The sequence below is a fragment of the Chelonoidis abingdonii genome, chromosome 20 (genome assembly GCF_003597395.2).
Source record: "Chelonoidis abingdonii isolate Lonesome George chromosome 20, CheloAbing_2.0, whole genome shotgun sequence".
Classification (NCBI taxonomy): Eukaryota; Metazoa; Chordata; order Testudines; family Testudinidae; genus Chelonoidis; species Chelonoidis abingdonii.
In genome coordinates, this window is record NC_133788.1 from 16,978,998 (window position 1) to 17,001,921 (window position 22,924).

Consider the following 22,924-nt stretch of genomic DNA (forward strand, 5'->3'; position numbering starts at 1 on the left):
CTGCAAATATCAAATGGGCACCTCGGAGAGATGCTATTGTCCCAAAGGATGCATTAGCAGAGGAGTCTTGAACCCAGGCATCCTTTGGGACAGCTGTTCTACCAGAAGCTATATCATTGGCATCCTTGCATCTCCCTCCTCTCTGAGTACTGCTTGTCAGTCACCCACATTGAGACACACGCAGGGACCAGCACTCAAAGAAAAAAAGGAAGTTACTTACCTGACTGTAATGAGTTCTTAGAGATGTGTGCTCCTGTCCATATTCCACTGCCTGCCCTCCTACCCTTCTGCTTTGGATCATGACAAGATCATAGTAGAGAAGAAACTGGAGAGGTGGTCGGTCCTCCCCATCTCTTATGCCTTTGGTGTGAGCACAAGGAGAGCATGGGCACAGGCGTGGACCAACGCACCCTACTTGCAAGAACTTTTCGGTCTCAGGCGCATGGACTCCATGTGCCTATCCTCGACAGACTGCAGAGAGGGATCACACCTCTCGAAAAACTCCAGTTACAGTGACGTACTTAACTTCCCTTTGCTGCAGTTATGTGGTCTGTGCGCTGCCACCTCCTCCCCACTTGCCCTCGAGCGTCCAAGTTTATTTGCTGTCTTCCCACCCCCTTGCCTCCCCCCCCCCCCCAAAAAAAACAAAACAAACAACCCAACTCCACCATCACCAATGCTGGCATCTGGATTTGCAGTCAGCAGCCATCTCCTGTAACCATCAGGTTGTCAGCTTTGCAGCTCCCCCTCCCCCTCTCACCTCCCCCATCACTCACCAGAGGAAAAAAAGAGCTGGAGCCAGAGCTTGAAATATATCATGCAATAGTGTATCATGAATTTCTTGTGAATCACAGTGGAGAAACAGGTTTATTTATTTCAGAGACTTTAAATCAATATAAAGTAGGTCTCTTAGTTCTGAAGCTGGGATGGAGTGTGAAAAAATGAGCCCATTGTACTCTTAAAACTTTGGGGAAAGGAGATGACAGCTGTATAATTCCATTTACCAGGCACTAGGGGCTTTAATGTGAAGGTGACAGGGAGCTCTTTGTGCGTTTAGAGCACCATATCTTCTGAATAAAAGATCTGTAGACTTGATAGTGGAGCAGAGCTCTGACTTTAATAATCTCCAAACATTAGACTGAGCCAATATGTTCCCAAGTCAGAAAGGTCCCCCACCGAACGCTCGTAAATTAAAAGTGCAGGCACTCCACACATTCACAGATTAGAAATGCAAGAGCTGCAATCCGTTTCCTACAGGAAGCCCAGATGGAGAGGAGGGGGGCATTCACGCCGCCATGTGAATAGGATAAAGACTCGAGAACTAGGTTGTTTAGAAGCACAGCTCTCGGCTCTTCATCCTTTCAAGGAACGTGCTTCATGTTGGCATCCTAACCTAGGTCTGTTCTCTTGTACCCAGATGCCATTTATCCCATCATCTAATAAGTTAATGTGCAGAGCAGAAGTGCTGAGTGATAAAAATGAAAGCTGTCAGATGTGCCAAGGCTCAACCACAAATAATGGTACTTGGCTTTAAGTCAGTGCAATGTGAATTTTTGTTGAGACCCTTACTATGATCATTTCTCTTGTGTTTATTAATGCTGCAGCTATTGTATGTGTGTGTCTCTTTCCAGTTCTAATTTCCGACACAGACTATATAAGCTGTGGGATATAAATTGCCATTATTAATATTATTTGTATAAAATGCAGTGTTCAATTCTTATAAGCTAAGACACTCTCTTTCTCTTGTGTGAACACAATAGCAAGTTCAAGCACAATATTTAAGGTTGCCATAACAGTTTCCATTCTAGCCCAGTGTTCTCAGTTCCTCAGATCTTTCATCTGTGCTCGCACACAGGCCACTAAGTTTTCAGCAAAACTAGTTTTGTAGTTAACTGCCTCAGTGAGTAACAGCTCAGTTGTTGGAAGTGTGTCTAAGGACAGCTGCTGGCTGCTAGGATTTAGAGTACATGGGTGCTGGCAAAATGAACATACCTATTTTAGAGAACATGACATTTATACTAATGTTGAAGGGGAATTTTCAAAGATGTGAAGGGCAGTTAGGTTCCCAGTTCCCCTTTGTGCTTTTGAAAATCTCCCCCAAAGTCAATGAAGAGACTAATTTCATTGTCATAATGGTCCATTAAATAAGTAGAAAAGAATGAAATAGATACTACATATGTATCTAAGGTTGTAATATAAAATACTACATTATCTGAGAAACAGTATTTGTTCATGTAATTAAAAGCTGTATTGTAATGCATGCAACATTAGATTTGGCATTTCCTTTTGAGTACTTAATTGTGCAACTGTAATGTTCTATTAATGTAGAGGTTTTTGTATAGAGCCTATTGGATAGATTCCTTCTTAGCCGTATGAAAGCTCTGTCTTAAATTAGTGAAAATATGGGCATCAGGGTGGCCTAAAGAGTTAGCACTGGGATGTGGAGCCTTTTACCTCAAGTTTGCCTTTCTGTATTTGGCCCAGAGCCATAGTGACCAGAAGTCATTGCCATCTCAAGGCCTGTATGAAGGAGTTGGTGGTCTCAGTCCCATTTCTAACTTATTTGTAATGGATATGCTATGAGGAGTATTGTGGTGGTATTGATGGGATGGCTGTTAGTGTAAACAAAACCAGGCTTGTTTCCTAGACCAAGGGAGCAGCTATCTGCTGCTGATCGGAATGCCAGAGCTGAGCTGCTGTATTAGAAAGCTGTAATTATAGATAAAATGCTAAGACATTGAGATAGAAAGCAGGGGATCAAATGCAGCCTGGCCCCTGCCTAGAAACATCAGAAAGGGAAGGTACTTCTGTTACTGGCAGCTATGGGCCATCTCTGCATTAGTCACTCGCTCCCAGTAGCTTCTTTTCCCCCTTATTGCAAAGCGTGTGGGACGGGAGCAGGGGAGGGATTGAGGAGGGGGGGACGCAGTCTTCTGATTTTGTAGTACTTTCACTTTCTTTTAGTGTTGGGATCCAGTACATTTTTATTTTTAAGTAGACAATCTGATTTCAGAAGTTGGGTGTCTAATGCTTCCTTGTTAATGACTATTCTGCTGTGATTATCTGCGCTATCAAATTAAGCACAAAAAGAGATGTTAGAAGTACCAGTATGCAATTATATCTGTATAATATACATGTGCTTTTTTTAAAATCAGATCCATCATCCTTTATCGCCACTCCTTACTTCTCCATGCTTTCCCTGCGTCCAAGGGCTGCTGGGCTTGGGAGCTAGGGTTTCTACTGGTCCCTTAAGTGCTTGAAAATCTCTCCTCCTAGGAGGTAGCCTCTGTGCAAATTTAACCCTTCCTTGAACATGGTCAGGTCCATAAAACTGCTGCTCACCCATAAGGTTGATGATGCTGGCTGGTGCTGCCTTGATTCTCTCTTGAGTAAGATGCTCCAGTCACCACCACTTCCCTCCTAGGGTATTTTAAAGCCACCTGCTTGGCTTGTCACAGAACATCCATTGTTGGTGTTTCCTTTTTCGAATAGGGGTGTTATGGTTTTGGATACACAGCTTGCTCCTACGCGGCCTTTCGCACACAGGGCTTGTGTAGCATTGTCTGTCTAAATTATCTATCAGCTTTTCTAAAGCTGCCCGTGTGTCCCGCTGAAGAACCCCTTTAATTGCACAGCCATTGGTATTGTACTTCTCCAGCCATTTCATTCTGCTTCACCCTTGGACGTTTTCTTGCAGAAACATTTATACAGTAATATACACTGCACCATTTAAAATTGTTAATTGGAGATTGAATTACTTGTCAGCCTTTAAAAATGTAGTCCTCTCAGGTCAGAGATGAGGTAGTTAGCAAGGCTAAATGGATGAGCTATTGCATTCATTTTTTCTCGAGCCAAATGATCATTGTCTATAAGCTGGCTAGCCCCTCCATGCCTTTTAACCTCTGGCACCTTAGCTGAAATCCAGTCTGAAACCATATATGTGAGATGAGTTGGCAGATTCTCTGCTCATTTGCAAGTGGATAGGAGAACACACACAAAAGAAGTGGGGGAAGATGGAGTCTAGTGGATTCATGCCTAAGTGCCAGGTTGCATGCTGGGAGACTGATTCTTACGCACGCACGCACGCTTCCTGTAGTGCAGGGAACGTGGTAAGGTAGTTTATATAGTTTGCTTTGTGCTTGAATGGTGATTAAACCAGAATTTAATTTTCTTTTAAAGATTGCATATACTCAAATCAGGAGCGGCTCTAGGCATTTTGCCGCCCCAAGCACGGCAGGCAGGCTGCCTTTGGCGGCTTACCTGTGGAGGACCAGCGGACCCTCTGTAGGCATGCCTGCGGGAGGTCCGCCAAAGCCGCAGGACTAGCGGACCCTCCGTAGGCAAGCCGCTGAAGCGTGCTGGGGCCTGGAGCCACCTCTGACTCAAATTATTCATCCCTCCCATGGCACTCAGTCCGTAGTTTAGTGCATGCACCTGTGTACATACATGTAATATAACACACAAATTAGGTGAGCTACCATTCATCAACATTGTTTTATATGCATCTGGGAACCATGATGCCTCTGACAAATACACTGATAAGTAAATATGGCCCTCACTCAGTATTACACAGTGATCTCAGTGGCACAGAGCCTCCCAATGCTCTGCCACTTCACTCAAATGTCTGGAGCACTCGGGAAAAGGAACTGCATATTTATCTTGATCTCCAAAAAGGGATTTAAGGGCAAGAGCAGGCAGTATATTAGACTGTTTTCATTGCCTGTCAGCAGCGGTAAACCTGAGCTGTCTGCAGTGTCTCTAGATAAGCAGTGGCCCATTTTGCATGTACTGTATGTGTGCATTCATTTGAAGATAGGGAGTTAAAATTCTTTTTATTTTTATTTGCCTCCGTGGAAGGTGTTAGCGGACTTGTGCCTCCCATCTGAAGGCCAGTCTTTACCTGTCCCTGAACCTATATCTTCACTCCTGGCTTCTCAACGTGTGGGAGTAAAGTGCTGGTCATGGCACAGGATTTTCTTGGGGTGGGGGGGAAAGAAGCGGGAGCCAGGAACTCCAGAATTCAAATCCTCGTTTTTGCATTGACTGCCAAGATGTTGGGCAGTTTCTTAACCCTTCTGCCTTGGTTTTCCTATGTGTAAAATCTGGGTGATACTCTTCTCTCATGGATTTGACGAGGATGAATTACTGTTTGTAAAGAATTCTGGTGCCTGTGCCTCCATACTCCAGAGGAAAGTGGGCTTGCACCGGGGCGAATGGTGCCGTGCTGTTGGTGGGCGCAGAGCTTAGAGGTTTCCAGACCCCAGCTCTGGTCAATTGTTGCCGTGAAGAATAAGGTCGGAGTACTTGAGCTTAGTTTTACGATCAACAAAAACTGTCGTAGTTATGCATGTTATCTAGATCGATTGAAATCTCAGCTCTTGGCCAAATCCTGAGAGGTGCTGAGCGCTCCCATGGAAGTTAACAGGAGCTGCAGTGTTGCTGAGGGTATCTGTCCCTCTGAAATTGACCGACAGTATTGAACTCTGGTTCTAGTCACGCACATGCATGTAACAAACGACAGGATTATAGAATTATTTCAACACCTTTTTTCTTTTAAAGGGGACTTCAAAAAAATTTAAGCCCCCTACTAATTTCCCTGAAATCTTTCTGAACAAGATGGGTTACATTCCCTATGGGAAGTTTTAGGACTTCAAGTCATTTGCATTCATGAAGATGAAACCAGATCTGAACCTCACTTCCACACTGACAGTGCTGCCCTAATGACTTAAAATTGCTTCTGTCTCTGGGTTTTTCCCTCAGCCCCATTCCCCCCAAAACTAGCTGTTTGGGGCCAGGGGTGGAGAGATTGGTTTGAATTTGTTTTAGATCTAAATGAAACAGGTATGTAATGCCCTCTGCCTGTTAGAAAGTCTCAAGCCATAAAAATAACAAACGGCATGTATTTGCTAGAATGTCAAAGTTATGAGTTTATTTTGTAATGATGTGCTCCTGCCTTCATGAGGTAAACTGGCTGTGGCAGAGGTGTTATTAGTAATATGGACTCAGTGGAGCAGAAAGCTGAGTGACCGAGAGATCAGTGTATCAGTCAGTGAGAGGGCAAATGGAAAGAGACAGCAGGAGAATGAGAAAAGAGCTGCAGTGCCTGGGCTGAGATTAGAGATGGAGCCTCGTAAGAGAATTGCAAGTCCAGCACTCACAGTCCTATTCTTCCTGCCCCCTCCAAGGAGGCACCGGTTCTTTGTCTGTGCTCACGTGCTATACTGGTTTTTGTGAAGGGCTGTGGTTTTTCCCCCTTAAGGGCCTAAATGTGTCAGTTCCACTGCTGTGTTTTGCACAAGGGCAGCTTTGGTCTAGTGAACTGAAGACCTGGGTTCTAGTCCCAGCTCTGCCACTCCCTGGCTGTGTAACTGAAGGCAAGCCATGTAACTTCCCTGTGCCTCAGTTTCTCCATCTGTAAAATGTGACGGGAGAGTGAATGTTTGTATAGCACTCAGGGGTCTAGAGAAGGTCCAGTATTTGTTACTGCTGATGTTCAAAGAGCTGCCCCAGCAATGACTGTTGGAGTGGTAGGACTTGCTGGAAGGGTGGACTGGAATGCACACACGGACATGGGACAGACTGAGCAGAGGCTTTTTGTTACCCTTTCACGTTGTCTGACCCTTTCTGTTCCTCGTTTGAAAGGTGCTTGGACGGGAGGTGTACACCTCAAACAATCAGCTGGGCGGGGTCCAGATCATGCACAACAATGGCGTGACACACAGCACTGTGAGTGATGATTTTGAAGGCATCTACACCATTCTGCAGTGGCTGTCCTATATGCCCAAGGTAAGTCTCGTTGGTGCAGCAATGCATGCTGCCGTTGCCTATACTGGCTAATGGCATTCACTTCACTCAGTTCTTTGGGGCACTCCAGAGGCCACTGGAGAACTGCCAATTCCCTGTGCACACACCCCGCTGGCAAACTGTCCATAGTAATCTGTGCAGCAGGGTTTTTACATGTACAGTTGATTGTCTTTTATAGAAATGATGCTAAAAGTTTCCCCTCCCCAGCAAAGTTACTGTCAATGTGAGTTGCTCTGCAGCCAGGCAAACACACAGGTCACCTGTCTTCTGGAAATAGTGGGTAAGAGGAGTCAGGTGGCTTTGGTCACCTTTTTTTAAATTAAATGGCGAGCTCGGTAGATGCTGGCAGCACCTGAAGCTCAAGAGTAAACCAAGTGCAAAATATGCCAAATGAAGTCTCACGCAAATGTCAAAGTGAATGTACCATCTTCTTCAGACCTTTGCAAGGACATTGGGATGCTGCAGTCACTGGGATTGTCTGGAAAGGGGACGGTAACGCGCAACAGGAACTGGGATGACATCAGCCAGTTCATTTGCATTTCTAATGTTTGGTGCAGAGCTATGAATACTGTAGGACAATTTATCCCATTTTTTTTTTTGCTTTGTTGTTTGTTTTAGAGTGTATCCAGCCCAGTGCCCACCCTCACCAGCAAGGATCCTATAGACAGGGTCATTGAGTTTGTTCCCACCAAGACTCCCTATGATCCCCGCTGGATGTTGGCCGGACGTCCTAGTCCCAGTATGTACATCTTTGTCGCGCAGGTTGTGTGATAGTTCAGCTGGTTTCAAGATCTCTACTGGCATTACAATGACAGCCAGAGCTCCAAAATATGTACTTCAGTAATGTAATTTGGCATTTACCAGTACTAAGCGTTGTTGTTGATAGTACACTAATGATGCTGTATGGAATGGCTGCTGCCTACTTGCTTCAGGGCACTGTGGTTATAATTAGAAAAGTGGGGATATTGCACTAGCCACTGACTCTGTTTTCAGTGGACTGAAGCCACTGCAAGAATGACCATGTCTGTGATAAATCTCTTATGTACTGGAAACCCTTACTCACTTGGATAATTCTTATTCATGCAAGTAACTCCATAGACTTCAGTGGGACTATTTTTGTGAGTAAGGACTAGATGCATTAAGGTTTGTAGATTCAGGCTCTTTGTGTGTCAGATGTAGATAGAAGAAATCCAGGTGAGAAGATGATTAAAAAACTATAGGTTGAATTTTGGCAAACCCCAGCATTACTAAATAAAACTATTTTAATGGGTGGCCTATTGAAACCAAACTAAGCCTAAAATTGTCAAAAGCACCTACATGACTTACAGCTTGCCTGCACAGACATTTACTTCTCAGCAAGCTAGGGTGTGACTCTGCCAACTGTCCACCTGGACCCTGCTGACACCCATTAACAGTTCTTTAACTTGCTTTGATTAGTCCTTGTTCAAAGAGGACTAGATCAAAGCGAATTCTTCCATCCACTTAGCTGTATATACTGGGGAGAGGTGTTGGGGAGGTGTGTTGACCTAACTACATCACTCATTGTGAAATTTTTCACAGTTGACCTAAATTTTAGGTGTAGACCAAGCCTTAGTCATTTCTGAGAATGGGACTTCAGGCCTGGTCTATGCTAAAAAGTTAGGTCAGCCCAGGAAAAATCCACACCCCTGAGTGACGTAGTTAAACTGACTTAATCCATGGTGTAGACAGTGCTAGGTCAATGGAAGAATTCTTCACCTCTTGTGGAGGTGGATTCTCTCTCTGGCCTAGGAGTGTCTACACTGAAGCACTTCTGCAGTGCAGCTGTGTCGCTGTAGCGTTTGAAGTATAGACAAGCCCTAATCGTTGTTCTGCTTGAGTTTGTGAAGTTCCATAATGATAGTGCACAGTTCTTCACTTTCCCCAAAGTAGAACTTTTTATTTTAAATTCTGCACTGAATACATTTGAGAGCAGTTGAGGATTTGAATGGAAATCAGAAGGTAGACATTCCAGATGACATTTTCTCACAGACATTGCCATGGTGTCCTGATTGATTGAATTAATTTCCTTTAAGATTAACAGGAAAGTGCCTTGTGAGATGAAAGGCCCAGCCTTGAACTCAAATGCATCATGGGGCCTCCTGGAATGCCTGCTACCACACTCTGGACTTTTCTCGCCCCCTCAATACACATTATGCGTTTGAGATTTGAAAATGACCCTGACACTATCCAGGTTTGCTCCTGGACTGGAAATATTCTCCTCTACTTCTGTAACTAACCGGGAAGCCATGTAAATGTTACTGTTTGAAAGGAGAGAGAACAGGTTGGAGCAGGGAATCAGAGTGCTGAAGCCAAATGTATCATGTACTTTTCAGAGATTATGAAATAACCAGTTTGAAGAGCCATAAAAAACCAAATTTATGCATGATAGTAGGAGAGTATATTTACAATTCAGAGCTGCTTTTTATAGTTAGGGAATTGTCTCGTTTTTGGAATTTAAATCCCCCCAAATAAAAGCCTTTATCATAAAGGAATCCATCTCTAGCTAGCGTGGCAGACCTCACACAATAATTGGATTGGAACAATCACAAAAGATTGAACCCCTACTGTTCCCTTTTGGAGACGTGCAAGAGATGTGCGGACAAAGCTACAAACTAGGTGACCATTATCCCCGCTGTTATTAATGAGGTTTGAGGGATAAAATGAGATTTGTGATAAACTAAGTTTTCCGGTTTTGGATAATATTTTTTCATCATCTCTCCAGTAATTCATCCAGTTATCTGAGTGCAGCTAACACTAGCTTCCAAATCGAGTGACTTCAGATTTTAATTTAGTGGAAGCGTTAAGGAAAGCAGATGATTCTCCGTGATAAGTTAAAGCAGATATCTCCTAGGTGAAAAGTTAAAGCCATTTATTAGAGGAGATAGTGCTGTGATATTCTTCAAACTGACGCCCGACACGAGGCCAGAATCTAAACGATCAGCTTTGGGCTCATGATAAAGAGATAATTTTGAAATGGATGGTCACATTTTACAGTGGGGCCACGGAGGCAAGGAATGTAGAACACAGTAATTACAAGTTTTGTCTTGATAAAACACTCTCCATCCTGTTTAAGTCAGCAGAGGTTAGCTCGCTTGGATCTCCACTTTTAATTGGTTTTAGACTTGGGTTTGCGGAGGCAGAGGTGCTTGTTCAAATTAAAGCATTGCTCAGAAGCTGTGTGCCCAGGGGTAAAGCTGGGAGGCTGTGTTTTGTGCAAGCTTTGTGAACTGCTACCCGCAGAGTAATTTTTATTGCCTGGGTGGATAGAGTATCCTGAGTGCCATGATTTGGTGCTCATGGCTTCCATAGTCTGCAGGACTGCAGAAAACAGCAGTGATCTCCTCTGCATTTTCTTTCTTTTGTTGATGTTGGATCAGATAGTGGCCAGTAACAGAGAAAAGTCAAATCCCTCCATAGTGCCCTTTCCTGCTCATAAGAGATGCAGTCCTGATCCAGTTTGAGCGTACTTCATTTTAGAAATCTGTGTTCAGAAAGTGGATCTCAGTACAAACTTTGCATCTAGGGTCCATTCTCTAGTAATGTTGCATTGCTGCCCCCTACCAGCAGTCCTCTTGCACCCTGAAACATGACCGTGGATTACTCTGATTTTTGCCTAGAGAATACAAGCATTGGTAGTCATAAAATGATGCAGCCTCTCTCTTTATTGTTCCTGGCAGTGTTTGGCATGATGAATATCCGTAGAAATGTAAAAGTGGTAGGAAGGAAAGGTAGTCTTTCTGTGAAGGCACAGGACTTGGAATCAGAAGAGCTGGGCAACTTAACCTTCAGTGTCTCAGTCTTCTCATCTGTAGAATGGAGGTAATGATATTGCACTCTGCCTCACAGGTGTGTACTAGCAAGGCTTTATCCTAACAGTAAGGGATGTGCAGATATTACATTAGTGAGAACCAAAGAACGGTCTGTAAATTAAGTACATAAAAATACACTTTAATCCCCTATGACTCCAGCAGTTATTAAAGGTCCGGTTCTCTCCTACACTATTATCGACTGCTTTGAATGCATATACAATACAAGTCAACAAGTATGCTGCTTCACACAGAGATATGGTCAGTCTGTTGCGATCACTGATATAGGAGGGCATGAAGTCAGATAATGGATTTCTCTTATAAAGCACTGGATAATTTTATAACCAGTTATGCATAGGTAGCACAGTCTAGGTAATTGTGCTTCAGAGCACGAGCTTGATTTTCTTGAGCAGTCAGGAAGGATTTGCTTCTCCTCAGCATTGCACAATCATCTAGGAGCGCTGTTAGAAAATGGTTTGTTTCTTTGAAGCACCAGGAATTGGCCATCACTGTTTTCAGGGAAATGGATAGAAAGTCTGATCTAGTATGCCAGCTATTATGATTCTCTATAGCATCTGGAAGAGTGTGGGACAAACATGTGCGTTATGTAGTTTATCTTTAGCAGAGCAAGGATTCACTTTATGGGCTATATATGTGGGCTATACAAAGTGATTCAGTCCTATTATTTTTCCAATGTATGATGCACACAAATGCAATGTCTAGTGTTCAAATATCATTAGCTCATTTATTCTTAAATGTGCGTCTGTCTACAGCATTTTTGGCAGAATCAAGAGAAAATTGTAAGCTAGGTTTTTAAACTAGAAATAGTCATTTTGAAAAACAATGTCTGTAATGACTTGGCTGCCTTCTGACAAATGTTCGCAGTGTCTTGAAAAAAACAAAGTTATTTATTTAAAAGCATGCAAAGCCCCTCTGCTATCCAAACCCCATCGTTTAACAATAAATGATGCCTTTGCTGATAAATGGCTCTCTTTATGCAGACTAGCAAATGAAATAGGACATGATGGCTGAAGGCAGACAAATGCTCAGCAGTCAAATGTTCCCTTATATTATCATCGGTTTGGTTTTTTTTAAATGCAGACAAACAAAAAAGCCCAGCCCGGTCCCCAAGTTGTTAAACTGGAGTCTTGCTACAATTTTAACTGCTGTTTATGTTGCTCCCCCCCCCTCTCTCTTTTCCCCCTTTTTGTAGCTCAAAAAAGCCAGTGGTTAAGTGGTTTCTTTGACAAGGGATCATTCCTAGAGATCATGCAGCCTTGGGCACAAACAGTTGTGGTTGGTAGAGCTAGGTAAGTACCCACAGGCTTTTTAGACCTTTGTAGAAATCTAGCTTTTACTGATGCTTTGTGTTTCTGCTGGCACATTCTGTCACAACTGGTGAGTGCATGTATGTGGATAACAAATTTATCATCTCAGCAGAACGCGTCTCTGCTACATGAATTGAACATGGACTGATAATTCCTTCTGTCTGTCCCAGGGTGCTTGATAACTTTCGCCTTCTATAATGCTGGGTGGAAAGAGCATATGTGGGTGGGCAACAGGGGATTCTTAGGGACAAACCTTTCTGCTGTACGTGGTAATACAGAGGGTTCGCATTGTTGTGGCTCTGACATAATTTAGAGTATTTGGTGGACTGTATTGCTTCACAATCACATTTGACTTGCAAAAAAAAAAAAAAATCCAGAACTGCAGATTGCTGGATACTTACATTTTTTTTTCAAGTGGGAAATGGAAGTTTCTATTAAATTTTTTCACCCGCTCTGAAAAGAGAGTAACTCAGCTGTGATCCCAGCATAGAATAACTTGCAGCTTTTTCCAAACGAGCACTTGCCGAGACTGATCTCAGTCTAGCTTACGTTGCAGAGACAAGTGGCCCTGGGGACTTGCATCTGGTGCTCACCTTCCTCTCTGGGACAATCACTTTCTCTTATCTTTGTGGCAAGTGGCACCTGCTCAAGATTCTAAAACATACTGTGTTAGCTTGAGATTTAGATCCCAGTCTTGAAAATAACTCCAGCCTTTGTAGTTCTTTCAGTATAGTAGGTCCCTGCACTTTCATGCTGCCAAGAAGGAAAAGCCATCAGATGGCAAATCTTGCAGAACGGCTGGCTCAACTGCCGATTTGCTGTTTGACCTTGAGGAAATCCTGTAACATTTCCATGCCTCAGTTTTTCTGTCAAGAAACTGTGTATAAAACCTACCTCTCAGATTTAATCGGATGTTTGTAAGGTTCTTTGATGATCCTGCTGTAAGTTTAGCCAACATCCCAAACAAAATCAGTTATTTAGCAAAGCTAGACAGTCTTTGTTCAAGAATATACTTGGCTTGACTTTTAGTTTCTTTTCATCTGACACATTTTGAGCTGCTGTGGACTCAGTCTCCTAGACACATGTGTATGTAATACAAGTGGAGCTGACTTCTTTCAAAAGCAGTGGCATTTTGAAAAAATAAATATGAATGTGTTCTTCTGGGATTGTTACTGTAAGTGCTGCCAAAACTCATCTTTTGTATGTATGTTTGGAATATGTGTGCTGTTGGCTGTAAATTGTCTTTTATTATTCCAGGGCAACTTGTCCAGGGACACACTATAAAACAAGATGTAGCATCTTCATGTGCTAGCCTGATGAAATTTATATGAAGTATAATGGAAAACAGAAGTTGTTTTGAGCTGTTTTCAAGTTCAATAAATAAATGTAATACTTGGATAAAGATGTTCTTTATTAGGTCACATGGGTCCTAATATAGACGTTATAAGTTACCGATTTGAGACGGCTTCTGCAATTACGAGTTTCCAGCCGGACTCTTAATCATTGTGAATAGGAATATTTTCAAACCCCCTAGTGCACATCGGACTTGTCACTTTTGGTGCCTGGGGTGCTTGTCATCCAACTTGAGATGGCTGAGTAGAGAGGAGTTGTCTATGCTAGGACTCCGTTTTGTGCAACATCAGGAAGTCATTGCAAGCAGCTGTTGCCACAAGCGGCTGCCTTTTGTCTTAGGAAGTTATTAGACTGAATGGAGAGTGAGGCTGAATTTCCCTGACACACGTGTTATCCTGCCTCCTTGTGCTCATATACCAGACCCCTTTATCCCCCGTAATGACCCAGCAGCTGTGAGGGTTAATAGATAAAACACTAACCTTCCATCTGCCCATCACCATTCCTCACTTTTGGGGGATCCCTGTATAGTGTGCAGGGTAATTGGGGTGGCTGGGTCATACAGTCTTGGTATATAGGGATTTTGATCAACTGGTAGTGGATGGAAGGATCATTGGGATTGTAAATAGGCGGCTCAGAAGGCTTGGGTCTTCAAGGTTATATTTCCTGATGAAGACAGTTACAGTTTCAGTTTCATGGGGCGGGGGGAGGGATAGCTCAGTGGTTTGAGCATTGGCCTGCTAAACCCAGGGTTGTGAGCTCAATCCTTGAGGGGGCCATTTAGGGAACTGGGGTTTAAAAAAAAAGTGTCTGGGAATTTGCCCTGCTTTTTGAGCAGAGGGGGTTGGACTAGATGATCTCCTGAGGTCCCTTCCAACCCTGATATTCTATGATTCTATGGAAATCTGTGCAGTGGCATGCTAGGAGAGATGCAGCCCTGTGCAAGTGCATAACTGTCCCATACCTAGTGCGAAATGCTAGGCTTCAGTTTGTTTTGCTCTGGTTTGTTGGGGGGTATTAGTTTTATAAATAGGTCTTATTCTGAGAGCTGTAAAGCTAGCTCTGAAATGATCCAGCCACATGCGTGAACTCTTCCCTCCATTCATTTGCATTGTTTGTCTCGTTTTTATTCTCAAGTGTTTTGATCCCAGATTAGAAAAAAATGACTAGTTGTACAATGATAAAATATGTGGGTTTTGATTTGTTTCATCTGGTTTCAGACTGGGAGGAATACCTGTAGGAGTAGTTGCCGTAGAAACCCGAACAGTGGAGTTAAGTATCCCTGCTGATCCTGCAAACCTGGACTCTGAGGCCAAGGTAGGTTTTGCTGTTGAACATATGCTGGGGTTTGGTTAAAGTCATTCTCTGCAGATGCCTCTTTGAAAAGTTTCTTTGTGTTTATTGGAAGATTGGCCTGCAAGACAAGAAACTGATCAGCCTTTGGCTGTGTGCTAATATGCTGTTCTCAGAGCTGGTGAGTGGGCTGTCTTGCTGGCTGGCTTTGTTCGTACAGAGAGAAAGCCTTGGACATACTGAATATACGGGCAGGAGATGGCTTATCTGTGTGGAGGCTAGCCCTGCTCTGTTTTGAAAGAGGGGAAGGAGCTTATGGCTAAAGCACAAGTCTTAGAATCAGGAAACCTAGAAGCCAAAATCATCATCCTCTCCTGCTGCTCGGGCCACCTTGCCCCCGTTTGTGAAATTCTTGCTCTTTTTTATGTTCATGTCTCTTGGCCTGCCTATGTCTCCACTCCTGCTTCCTCTCTCCTTAGTGCTCTTTTCATCTCCTTCATTGCACTGAAGTCAGTGGAGCTCTCTATGGGTGCAGAGATCTGCTCACATGAAGTCAGTTGCAGGATCAGCATCTTATTTTGTAAACTCTTAGAGTCAGTGCCCTTTCGTTCCTTTGTGCATCAGTCTTCCAGTGCAGCCACGGCCTTGTAATATTTATAACAGGTTGTTACGCTGGTCAGCATTGGTTTCAGATTGGAGCTCTTGCTGTATCTATTAGTTTTCTTCTGATAGTAAGTCTCACGTTAACAAAACATTCAAATCATACCATTTCCCCCCTCAACAGATAATCCAACAGGCTGGTCAGGTGTGGTTCCCGGACTCTGCCTTTAAGACTGCTCAGGCTATCAAAGACTTCAACCGGGAGGGACTCCCTCTGATGGTCTTTGCCAACTGGAGAGGCTTTTCTGGTGGAATGAAAGGTGATTATCAACCCATTGATATATTTTCATGTGCTGGGAATGACCGTTAGTTTGGTTCTTGATATCAAGAGAAACAAACGGTTCTTATGGGGACACAGACCTAAAGGTTGTGTGATGTGCTTTGACAGTGTCAACGACTTCCCTTTAGGATTACAGGGGTTTTTTTTCCTCTTCTAGTTGACCTTTGTTATAGTGGAGAACAGCTATCTCTCTTAGTAGTCCTGTGTAACCAGTGCACACCTGCCTTCTCCTAGCATAGCACACACAGACTTGTCTGCTTCATCCTCTCTGGCTGCAGCCTGGGTCCAGTCTCTCTTATGATGTGGACAAGAGCTGACTGCAGGAATATTGAAGCATATATGACTTGCCCTACAGAATTACTATGAACAGGGGTAACTGTAGACTTTCTAACCTTTATGATACTTGGACCAATTGATACTACGAATACATCTGAGTTCAGAGATCCTGCTTACGTCAAGGTTGTGCCCTGCCCCTGTTTTGATGCTGCTCTAATTTGTATTGCATTTCAGTTCATTCCCAGATGGAAGTCTTGGAAAGGCACCAGATTTCAGCCAGGTTATAGAACGCAATTATGATTCTACCCCACAAAATGGAACCATATGTAATGGAGTCAGGGGACATGGTTGGACTGTTTGTTAGTTAAATATGAAACCATAGCAAAGCCAACACCAGGGCATAATTATCCCAAATACATGAAACTCCATGGATTTGCCTGGGAAAATCTCAAGGTATCTGACACCCAAACCCCTTGGTTCTAAAATAATTGAGAAATTTAGCCCCTTTTACTAACCTTAAAGAGAGCTTCCGTCACTTTTGCTGTGTGGTCACCAGAACTCTGCAGTTTCCATGCATAGTCTTTGCTGGTAGCTGGCCCTTTAAACTGGGAGAAAAAATCAGCTGTAGCCGATTTGAGAACTGCATTGTTCAGGCTTTGCACCACCGTCTCCTCTGGCTGGCAGGGCTTCTTTTGAACATTCTTTGCTTAGGAGGTGGCAGTTCCTTCCGGTGTTCTTTATAAGTGGATCTTGAAGGTGCATTGCTGTGGGTTTTAGGCTCATTGGCCTTGTCTACACTGGCAGGCTTTGTCTGCGCTGGATTTTTTACACCAATATAGCTGCATTTGTGCAAGCCTCTGGTGTAGACAATCCGTGTCCAGGTTATCCATGACTTGTGCTGACACCTTATCTCAGTGTGAAACTCCAGTATAGACAAGCCTAAGGGTGACAACTCCACTTTTTCAAAAAAGAATTAATTTTATAAAAACAAACCCTCAGCACCCACAGAAAAATGTTGCCTCTGTTCTTTTAAATTGCATTGAAAACACGGGTTTTACAGCAAGGACAAATTTCCATCAGGTGTTTGCAACCCAAATGCTACAGCACTGAGAACTTGGAAGTGCCATCACTGATTTTCATTGTCTAGGGTAAGAGATGCACAGACTGTGAGGGAGTCATACATAGGTAAAGAAACACTTGTTTATAATATATGGTTTTCAGGCTGGCCATGTCTCCAATAATAGAGTTTTTTACGTTTACCTCCCTGTACCCATTACTGAAGATTTACCCTTTTAGATTCCTTATATCTTGGTTACTAGGCTGGAATATTTGTGTAATAGTTAAAACAACAAATCCGGTTACTACAGGGGGGTGCATCCCCAATAGTGATACTCTGCACAGCCAGGCCAGTAATCTAGCTGTGCCTGCTCTCCAACCTGGGAGAGGAAAGGAATGTCTTACCTGGCAGTATCTCCTTTGACTGACGACAGAGTGGGATTCTTAGGGCTTGATTTGTTCCTATCTAATCATTTGTAGGCAGCTGGAGGGTAACAGGAATAACCTGGGGTGTGCAGTGCTTGGAATGTAAGTTCTTCTTCGAGTGCTTGTTCATGTCCATGCCAATTAGGTGTGTGCATGTGTCACGTGCGCAACAGCCAGAAATTTTTCCCCACAGCAGCATCCGTCGGGTTGACCCGGGCGCCCCCTACAGTCGCGCCTTCATGGTGCTCAATATAGAGCCCTGTTGACCCACCAGTGACGGTGGCTGGAACATCCCATAGCCCTTGCTTTAGCACGCACCTTTTCTGTTATCTGTCATTAATAGTTGTTGTTATAGTTAGTTATTTAAAGTTTGTTGGGGATTCCCCCCCGATCCCCGGAGCCGTGGTTTGCCACAGTCCCTGGGGTTCAAAAAGTGAAGGTCTGCCCTAAGCACATGCCAAAAAGTGACCCACACACTCCATGTTAAAGATGCCTAGGTGAGGGTCACCAACAGGACTGTTGCAGAATTTTCCGCAAGTTCCGCCCCAGAACTTTGCAAGAGAGGGAACAGCGGCTCAAAATTCTGTTCATGGAGGCAGCTCTTCACCCCCATCAGACCTGGGACCCAGCACCTCCTCCTCAGTGCAGAGCGCCCCTGCACTGTCATCCAGGGAATCGGTGCCAAGAAAGGACTCTTCCTGAGACTCTCGACACCGTCATGGCTCCTCTTGCGTCCACCCGGCGGCTAGGCACCGGTCTCAATCGCCAGTGCCTCAGAAGAAAAAGAAGCCGGAGAGGGATTGTTCTCCCCTGGCTAAATCTAAGGAGCTGGAGACTGAGATACCCCAGTTGGGCCACTGCTCCATGTCACCTGTGAAGTCCATGTTGACTCCTGCCCCCGAAGGTGGGTGAATCCGGCCCCACCCTGCTTGCCGGACATCAGGAGTCAGCAGCTGAAGCTCTCGTAGACCCCGGTGGTGTTTAATGCGGCTCAGGACTCGTTGCACCTCACGGCGCTGTTCTCACCTCCAAGGAGGGACGCACTGCCAGTGTTGACAGCACCGGTCTGCCCTGCAGTACAGTCAAGAGAGAAACCGGCTATGCTGTCCCAGTGCTCACCTTCTCCACAGAGCCCTCTGACACCAGTCGTTTGGGAACAAGAGCCCAGTCCCCAAGCTCTTGGTGCCCCGCAGCACAGCTCCTCCGTGGTCTTCCTCCTCTGAGACCTCGGAGTCAGAGTCTGACTCTTATCGCCCTGGCACCACCAGGAGCAGGAGGTCCAGGTCACGGCAGGAGAGGCAAGCTTACCTGGCACCGTGGCCCCTGCAGTGGGAGAACCCAGCACACTGGCCCTTCTGGACACCTTGGGCCTCCCAACAGAGCCAGGGACAGAACTAAGGGTCACGCTCAGCAGCAACATCAGTAGCCTTGGCTACTTTCATTCTGCCTTCCTTGCTTCAGGGACCTGCAGCCCAGGAGATCTCTCAGGCACCGCAGCCAGCTATTGAGGCACCACCACTGCGTACATTGATGCCGTTGGCTGTGGCACCATCAGCACCAGCATTGGCACAGACGACTGCAACTGTGCTGACATCGGCACCGACATTAACATCGGTGCGTGCATCGGCAGCAACGCCTGCAGCCCCAGCATGGTTTCCTCCGTCCAGGCATCTATGGGCATGGCATCGTCCAAGTCAGCGCCAGCCTGGGATCCCCAGGAGTCACAGAACCCTGTGGGTGCCAAGGAGCGGGAACAGCCATCCTTTTTGGGGGCTTCCTCCTCCTCCTCGCCAGATGAAGCACTGGCGGGCACCACTATAGCCCCAGCTCTGGAGGACAACAGGGTGTTCCAGCAGTTACTGCTCTGAGTTGCCCAGGGCCTGCACATTCAGGCAGAGGAGGTAATAGAAGATGCAGATTCCATGTTGGATATCCTAGCGCCCTCTGGACCCGCATGCATTGCCCTCCCTCTCTTCAAAACTATATGTGCCATGACCAAAATGTTATGGCAGAGCGCAGCCTCGTTGCCCCCCACAGCCAAGCCCACAATGAAAAGCGCTACTTTGTGCCATTGAAGGGTTATGAGCACCCACCGCCTGATTCCCTGGTCGTGGATGCTGCTAACCAGTGCGAGTGGCAGGATTACCAGGGACCTTCTCCTAAGAACAGGGAAGCGAAAAGACTCGACCTTTTCTGTAGAAAGGTCTATTCTATGGGCGGGTTCCATCTCCTCATTTAAATTAGCAGGCGCTGCTATAATACATGTGGAGCAATGGCAAAATTTGCAAAGCTGCTGCCACAAGGCTCCTGTGCCGAGTTCTCGGCCTTGGTTGAGGAAGGCAAGCGCATCTCACGAGCTTCCTGGCAGGCGGCGCTACACAGAGCTGTTGCAACCTCCAGGGTGATGGCTACAGGCATGGCCATGAGAAAGGGTTCTTGGCTCCAAGTTTCAGGTCTGCTATACAAGGTCCAGCAGACCATTCAGGACTTCCCCTTTTGAGGGTGTGACTCTGTTTTCTGAAAAGACAGATAAAAGGCTTCATAGCCTAAAAGACTCAAGAGCCACCCTCCAATACTGGGCCCCCGTACTCCTGCCACACAGCAGAAACATTTCAGACCACAATCTCCTCCGCAGTTCTACCAACAACAGAACCAACAGGGCAGTTCCCAGAGGAGGAATAGGAGTGGCAGAAAAAGGCTGAACCCATCCTCAGGCCAGGGATCTGGCCAATCCAAACCACCTCCCGGCCCCAAATTGACCTTTTGAAGGTTCGGTTGAGGACAGTGCACCAGAACAAGAATTGGATCTACCCTGCCTTACCTTCCCATACCGACTATCCCCTTTCTACTGTGCATGGTCTCGTATCACTTTGGACCACCCAGTGCCCCGCACAGTAGAGAGAGGATACTCCATCCAGTTCTGTGCCCTTCTTCCCCCTCTTCCCCGTCCCTCTTCAGGACTCCTCTCACAAGCGACTCCTTATCCAGGAGGTGCACTCACTCCTTTCACTAGGGGCAATGGAAGATGTTTCTCAGGAGCAGAAGGCAAAGGTTTCTATTGCTGATATTTCCTAATACCAAAAGCCAAATGCAGCCTCAGGCCCATCCTAGTCCTGCGAGAACTCAACAACTTCATGAAGAAGCTCAAGTTCTGCATGATCTCTTTGGCCTCCACCATCCGTTCATTGCATCCTGGAGACTGGTACACCATCCTCGACTTGAAGGGTGTGTACTTTCACATAGCTATAACTTGGCCCACAGAAAATACCTCAGGGTTGTGGTGAACAACAGCCACTCTGTTACAGTCCTCTCGTTTGGCCTGTCAGCGACTCCTCAAGTGTTCACCAAGTGCACGGCAGTTGTGTTACCGTACTTCGGCAATTGGCTCATCAAGGGCCGCTCCAGAGCTCAAATGGAGGCACAGGTCAGCTTCGTCAGAGTGATGTTCGACAATCTGGGCCTTCTTCTGAATGAGGGGAAATTGATGTCTCCAGTTCAGCAGATAGAATTTATATGGCAATGCTGGACTCAACCCAGGCCAGGGCATACCTCCCGGAGGTGAGGTTCCAAGACCTCGGCAACATCTTTCAAGGTATCAGGCAGTTCCCCACCACTACAGCAAGGAACTTCCTGAAACTTCTAGGACAAATGGCAGCCTGTACCTATGTGGTGCAGCATGTCAGACTCGGACTTCAGCCTCTTCAGTCATGGCTAGCTTCGGTGTATTGGCCATCAAGGGACAATTTTTGGACAGGGCTGTAACCCTACCCTGTCAGGTTTTCGACTCCCTCCTGTGGTGGCTCGACCCACAAGTAGTATGTGCAGGGGTCCCCTTCTCTAGTCCTCAGCCATCTCTCTCCTTAGTGACGGACACATCAGCTCTGGGCTGGGGAGCACATCTGGGGGACCTCAGGACTCAAGGCCTCTTGTCTCAGGCAGAGCTCTCTCTCCACATCAGTGTCAGAGAGCTGAGAGTGGTGCACCTGGCATGCCAGACTTTCTATACCCATTTATCAGGGAAATGTCCATCAGTGATGACAGACAACACCATGGCGCTGTTCTGTATCAACAAACAGGTACACGCTGCTCTCCTCTGTGCCAGGAAGCCCTCATGTTGTGGGACTTCTGCATAGAATGTTCAATACACCTGCAGTCATCGTACCTCCCAGGGTACAGAATGAATTGGCGGACTATCTCAGCAGGTCCATTCCATGGCCACGAGTGGTCCTTATGCCCAGATGTTGCAAACTCCTCCATCTTCCTTCGGTAGGGATTTCCCCAGATAAACCTATTTGACACAAAGCACAACAGGAAGTGTCAGCAGTTTTGCTCTTCCTGATTCTCAGGCGGGCTTCCATCGGGGTCGCATTCTTTCTGCCATGGGGAGACGATCTCCTTAACGCGTTCCCACCCATTTCGCTCGTTTACAAGGTTCTCCTCAAGATATGGAGGGAACAGGCTTCAGTGATGATATAGCTCCAGTCTGGCCCTGCCAGCACTGGTACGCATCACTCCTGCAAATGTCCATGGAAGCCCCAGTCACTTTGCTGCTCTTCCCGGATTTACTGATCCAGGATCATGGTCATCGCCAGCACCCGAACCTCGAGTCACTACACCTCAACAGCATGGAAGCTCCATGGCTGAATCTACTGGAGCTTTCCTGTTCAGACCTAATAAGACAAGTCCTCCTTGGAGTAGAAAGCCCTCCACTAGGGTTACCTACCTAGCCAAGTGGAAGACATTCTCAATCTGATCAACACAACACGGTTTGTCACCCACTCTCGCCTCTATACCGTTGGGCTACCTTCTCCACCTTAAGCAGCAGGGGCTGTCCATGTCATCAGTAAGGGTTCACTTGGCTGTTATCTCGGCTTTCCATCCAGGTGAGGAGAACCGGTCGGTTTTTTGCCAACCCTGTAGTTAGCCGTTTCTTCAAGGGGCTCGACAGGCTATACCTGCATGTCCGACAGCTGGTCGCAGCCTGGGACCTCAGTCTGGTCCTTTCCAGGTTGACAGGGCTGCCCTTTGAACCACTCCTGATATGCTCCATGCTCTGTCTCTCTTACAAGGTGGTGTTTCTGGTGGTGATAACCTCAGCCAGAAGGGTGTCTGAGCTGAAGGCCCTAACCTCAGAGCCTCCCTACACTGTGTTCTGTGAGGACAAGATTCAGCTCAGACCACACCCAACTTTCCTCCCGAAGGTGGTTTCCCAATTCCACATCAACCAGGACATTTTCCTCCCAGTGTTCTATCCATTCAGGTCGGAGGGAGCAGAGGCTGCACTCATTGGATATTCACAGAGCACGAGCCTTCTATGTCGAGAGAACGAAGCCATTCCAGAAGTCTATTCAACTCTTTGTAGCTGTGGCAGACAGTCTCTTCCCAACGAATTTCGTCATGGATCACATCCTGCATCTGGGAGTGCTACAACTTGGCTGGGGTGCCTGCTCCTGTTTGCATGGCGAACTCCACCGGAGCGCAGACTTCCTCCGGGGTATTCCGGTGCAGGTTCTCACCCAGGAAATCTGCAAAGCGGTGACATGGTCCTCCATACACACATTCACTGCACATTATGCGGTCACCCAGCAGGCCAGAGACAATGCGGCCTTTGGTAGAGCAGTACT

The 22,924-nt window shown here is 45.8% G+C and overlaps 1 protein-coding gene across 4 annotated transcripts in view; it reads left to right on the forward strand.

Moving 5' to 3' along the window:
* Positions 1-22,924, forward strand: part of ACACA (acetyl-CoA carboxylase alpha) — a 190,277-nt gene that overhangs the window by 126,715 nt on the left and 40,638 nt on the right. For all 4 annotated transcript variants that reach the window (XM_032779354.2, XM_032779350.2, XM_032779348.2 and 1 more), the window contains exons 46-50: positions 6,643-6,786; positions 7,423-7,543; positions 11,845-11,941; positions 14,530-14,626; positions 15,387-15,522. In XM_032779354.2, coding sequence (XP_032635245.1) covers positions 6,643-6,786; positions 7,423-7,543; positions 11,845-11,941; positions 14,530-14,626; positions 15,387-15,522 — 595 coding nt within the window. The remainder of the gene's footprint in view (positions 1-6,642; positions 6,787-7,422; positions 7,544-11,844; positions 11,942-14,529; positions 14,627-15,386; positions 15,523-22,924) is intronic.